Source organism: Falco peregrinus, chromosome W, assembly GCF_023634155.1.
Source record: "Falco peregrinus isolate bFalPer1 chromosome W, bFalPer1.pri, whole genome shotgun sequence".
In the NCBI taxonomy this organism is placed as follows: Eukaryota; Metazoa; Chordata; class Aves; order Falconiformes; family Falconidae; genus Falco; species Falco peregrinus.
In genome coordinates, this window is record NC_073743.1 from 25,206,019 (window position 1) to 25,210,709 (window position 4,691).

At 45.0% G+C, this 4,691-nt stretch overlaps 1 protein-coding gene across 1 annotated transcript; it reads left to right on the plus strand.

The window, feature by feature from the left end:
• The first annotated feature begins 252 nt into the window (after positions 1 to 252).
• Positions 253 to 1,844, plus strand: LOC129783229 (uncharacterized). Its single transcript, XM_055793119.1, is given in 2 exon segments — positions 253 to 1,171; positions 1,174 to 1,844. Coding segments are annotated over 2 exon segments (1,590 nt in total).
• The last annotated feature ends 2,847 nt before the right edge of the window (positions 1,845 to 4,691 follow it).

Consider the following 4,691-nt stretch of genomic DNA (forward strand, 5'->3'; position numbering starts at 1 on the left):
GATCCAACTAAAAGAAGAAGTGCAAAAGGGGGAAAATGCCAAAAGGGGGAGCTGCCCTCGTGTTAATGAGAATTTGTCTGCTCTGCTCGGGAAAGTGAAGGGAAAACCTTGTAGTAACTATAAGCTGCCTTCCCAAAGCGGATTTTTGTTCTCTTCAATCATTCGGGGAACAGAAGGGCGACACATCAGTGGCTGTGTGTTTGTAACTAAGTCTAGCCTCCCCAAAGTGGGTTTGGTCCCTTCATAGTGAGAATGGCCGAAAAGGCTGATAAACAAGATCCTTTGTTAATGAAAGATCGGGACATGTTTTACACATTTCTGGCAAAGTATGGGGCTCGACCCTCTGTACCCAGAGAAGATTGGGCTCAAGATAATTGGGCAAACTTGCAGAATGTAGTGGACCAAGTGACCTCTTTACAGACTGAAGTTAAAGTTAGATCAGGTAAGGGCAAAACTATAGTCTGTGCCATTTTAGGAGCCAGCCTGGTCGCAGCAATCGAAGATCGCCTTAGAAAACATAGCAATGAAAACAAAATTATAGAATCCCTTGAAAATTTGGTGAAAGTTCTGCAAAAAGTGAATTATGACTTAGAACAACAATTAGAGAAAGAAAGGGAAGAAAACCGCTTGTTAAAAACCACTCTGAAGGCAAAATGCTCTAAAGACACTGAAGTCCTGAGTGTAATAGAGCTGGAAGTAGAGGAAAAGGGTATTTGACAAATAAACCCAATATACCCTCAGAAGGAGTTGGAAGAGGCGAGAAAATGTTTTGTGGAAAACCCTCAAGTGAGACCCTTAATTAAAACAGAATATACTTATCTGAATGAGGACGATGATGATCCTCACATTACAACCAAAGAGATACCATATACTGCCACTGAGCTAACCAAACTGAAAAGAGAGTATGGGCGCCTTCCTAAAGAATCCGAAACGGAGTACGTGTGGCGCGTATCCCTAACTGGGGGGGACCAAATTCAATTAAGTGAAAAGGAAGCTGGTGGCTATTGGGGTCACAGAGTTTTCTTGACAACAGGAGATAAACGTGCCCCATGGTCCCTAACCCAGCGAGCTGCTTATTGGGCTGGAGGATTGAACCCTTTGGACAGAGAGGATCCCCTGGCAATCACTGGCACAGCTGATCAATTTTTAGAAAGTGTACACAAAGCAGCCTGCTACAAATGATACATGAAAGACAATTAATTCCCGGATGTGAATCCCTAATGATGCTGCCGGTGAATCCCAAAATCATGACCCCCTTGATAAGGGGACTTCCAGAGTCACTCAAACCTACGGGGGTTAGCCTTCAAAGGACCATCGTGTCGATGGGCCCTGTAGAAAGGCTGGAAGGTTTTATTAGAAGCCAGAGAAATGAAACACCGGATTCAGTTTCTTCCCACCATACGACCTCAGCATCAAGTAATAAAAGGATATGGACCTGGGGGCAAGTAGCACAAGAATTGATAGATTATAGTAGGAAATATGGTCCTGTAAAAATCCCAGAGGAAAAGTCGAGGGGAATCTGCCAAATAGAAGTTGAGGATTTGCCCCTCCCCACCAGTAAAACTGTAGCTGCCGCTGATGTCCTGAGAAAGGAGCATCCGCACCATAAAACAGGAAAGGGAGGACAGTCCATGACTCGACAACAGTGGTGGCTTTTGGGAATTAAAATGGGAGTCCCCAGGGATATAATGGATGGCTTACCCTTTGATAAATTGAGCAAGGTAGTTTTGAAGTGGCATAATCCAAAACAACCCTCTCATACACAGGGCAGGAAAAAAATATCACCCGATACACCCTCAACTGCCCCCGCTGAGAAAGCTGTTTCCCATGAGCAGGGAAGCTAGAACCTCCATTCCCTGGTAGCGGGCGGGGGAATGGAGGATGGATTTATATCCGTCAGCTCATAAAAACTAAAGGAGGAGACATTAATCACAGCTATAGCTGGCCCTAAGCGTGCACCAGTGACCTTTCTCATCGATACCAGTGCACAGGTCTCTGCTCTGACAGAGGAAGATGCTGAAAGATGTGGGGTTTTTCCCTTGAAGCACCGTTTTTATGTTCTGAATGCCTTAGGGTCGACAGAAGTTATGAAAGCTGCCCCAGTAAAGTTGACTCTTCCAGGAGAGGAAGGTACGGATAATGGTGATTGGAGACATTCCAACAAATTTGTTAGGAATGGATGCCCTCAGGGGAAAGCAGTGGGAGGACTCTGAAGGGTTGTTGTGGACCTTTGGAACACCGCAACTTCGTGTCAGATTGCTTCAAACGGCACCCCCACTGCCGTTCAGCAGAGTAACTAATGTCAAACAATATCCCCTTCCCCTGGGAGTGAAGGAGGGCATTAAACCAGTCATGCAGGAATTGCGAGAACAGGGAGTGGTGATAAATACCCATTCCCCTTTTAATTCTCCAGTGTGGCCCTTAAGAAAACCTAATGGGAAGTGGCAGCTCACAGTAGATTTTTGGAGACTGAATGCTAACACCCATCCTTTAACTGCCTCATTTAACTGCCACAGTCCCTAATCTGGCTGAGTTGGTAACAGTAATCCAGGAAAAAACCCATCCAATCATGGCAACAATAGATGTTAAAGACATGGTTTTTATGATACCTTTGGGACCAGAAGACAGAGAACGTTTTTGCTTTCACGTGGGAAGGGCAAAAATTTACTTTCATCCGCCTTCCCCAAGGGTATAAACACTCTCCCACACTGGCTCATCATGCTTTAGCCCAGGAGCTGGAAAAAATACCAAAACCCAAAGGCATAGCTGTTTATCAGTATATTGATGATATTCTTGTGGGAGGAGATGAAATAGAGGGTGTGGGAGCAACTCAACTGAACATAATTTCACATTTGGAAAATTTGGGTTTGCAGATTCCTCCAGAAAAGGTCCAAAAGCCCTTGCAAGAAGTGAAATTCCTAGGAATCTGGTGGAAAGGGGGAATGACATGCATCCCACCAGACACCCTTGCTTCCTTAGAACAGATCAAAATGCCTGAGTCGAAAAAGGATCTGCAACATGTCTTAGGATTATTGGTGTTCTGGAGAAAACACATCCCGGACTTTTCTATCATTGCCAGACCTCTTCATGATTTGCTAAAAAAAAGGGATCAAATGGGAATGGACTGCTTCTCAGGAAGAGGCTATGCAATTGTTAATTTTTGAAGCAACAGCACACCAAGCTCTTGGCCCTATCCACCCTACAGACCCTTTCCAGGTGGAGTGGGGGTTTGCTTTATCAGGACTGTCAGTTCACATATGGCAGCGGGGCCCTGAGGGTCCAACCCGGCCTGTGGGATTTTACTCCCATGGCTTTAGGGATGCTGAGAGAAGATACACTGTTTGGGGGAAAGATTTGTTTGTGGTTAGCTTGGTTCTCATAGAAATAGAAAAAAATCGTATGACAACAGCCCATTATATTGAGAGGCCCATTTAAAGTTATAAAAACAGTCACTACTGGGACCCCTCCCCCTGATGGGGTGGCCCAGAAAGCCTCAGTACGAAAGTGGTATGCTCAGATTGAACACTATTGTAACACTTTCTCTGTATCTGAAGGAGCTTTAAAAAAACTAGCTATACAAGAAGTAGAGAGCCTGGACGAGGGCCAAAATAAACCTGCCTCAGTCATTCAGGTGGCCCCTCCTTTTCCCTGTGAACAGTCAGTTAGTGCTTGGTATACTGATGCTTCTGCCAAACGAGAAGGAAAAGTGTGGAAATACCGAGCAGTAGCGCTCCATACCTCTTCCGATGAACAAATTATAACGGAGGGAGAGGGTAGTGCACAAGTTGGTGAATTAATTGCAGTATGGAGTGTTTTTCAACGTGAAGCACAAACTACTTCTCCTGTTTACATTTATACTGATTCTTATGCTGTGTTTAAGGGATGTACCGAATGGCTTCCTTTCTGGGAGCAAAATGAATGGCAGGTTAATAAGATTCCAGTGTGGCAAAAGGAAAAATGGCAAGACATCTTAAGTATTGCTAGCTGAGGGAACTTTGCTGTAGGTTGGGTAGCTTCTCATCAGATAGATGGGGGGTCAGCAGGAGAATGGAATAACTGGGCTGGTGAGTTAGCAAGGCTAGCTCCTGTACAGAAGGACCAGATTTCAGAAGACTGGGAATGCCTGTTAGAATGGTTGCATGTAAAACGCAAACACACAGGAGCTAAAGATCTGTACCGTGAAGCCCTTGCCCGAGGCTGGCCCATCACCAGAGAAATGTGTAAAACCTGTATATCAGCCTGCGAACAATGTTGAAGACTTGAAAGGCACCCTTTAGAGGATGACCCTCTGCATTTAAGGGAAGGTAAAGGCTTGTGGGATGCCTGGCAGGTGGATTATATTGGCCCCTTTAAGAGATTGGGAGGAAAACATTTTGTGCTGGTGGGAGTGGAAATAACATCAGGACTAGTCCAAGCAGAAGCCTTTAACAGGACTACGGGGGAGAACACTGTGAAAGCGCTGCATGAATGGTTTGGAACTTTTCCAAAGCCACAGGAAATACAATCTGACAACGGTTCCCACTTTACCGCCAGAATTGTACAGGACTGGGCACGAAGCAAAAGGATTGACTAGGTGTTTCATACCTCATATTATCCGCAAGCTAATGGAATTGTAGAAAGGACCAATGGTCTCTTAAAACGACTTTTGAAACCTCATGAGGGAAATTGGGATGTCCGCTTGTGGGAAGCTG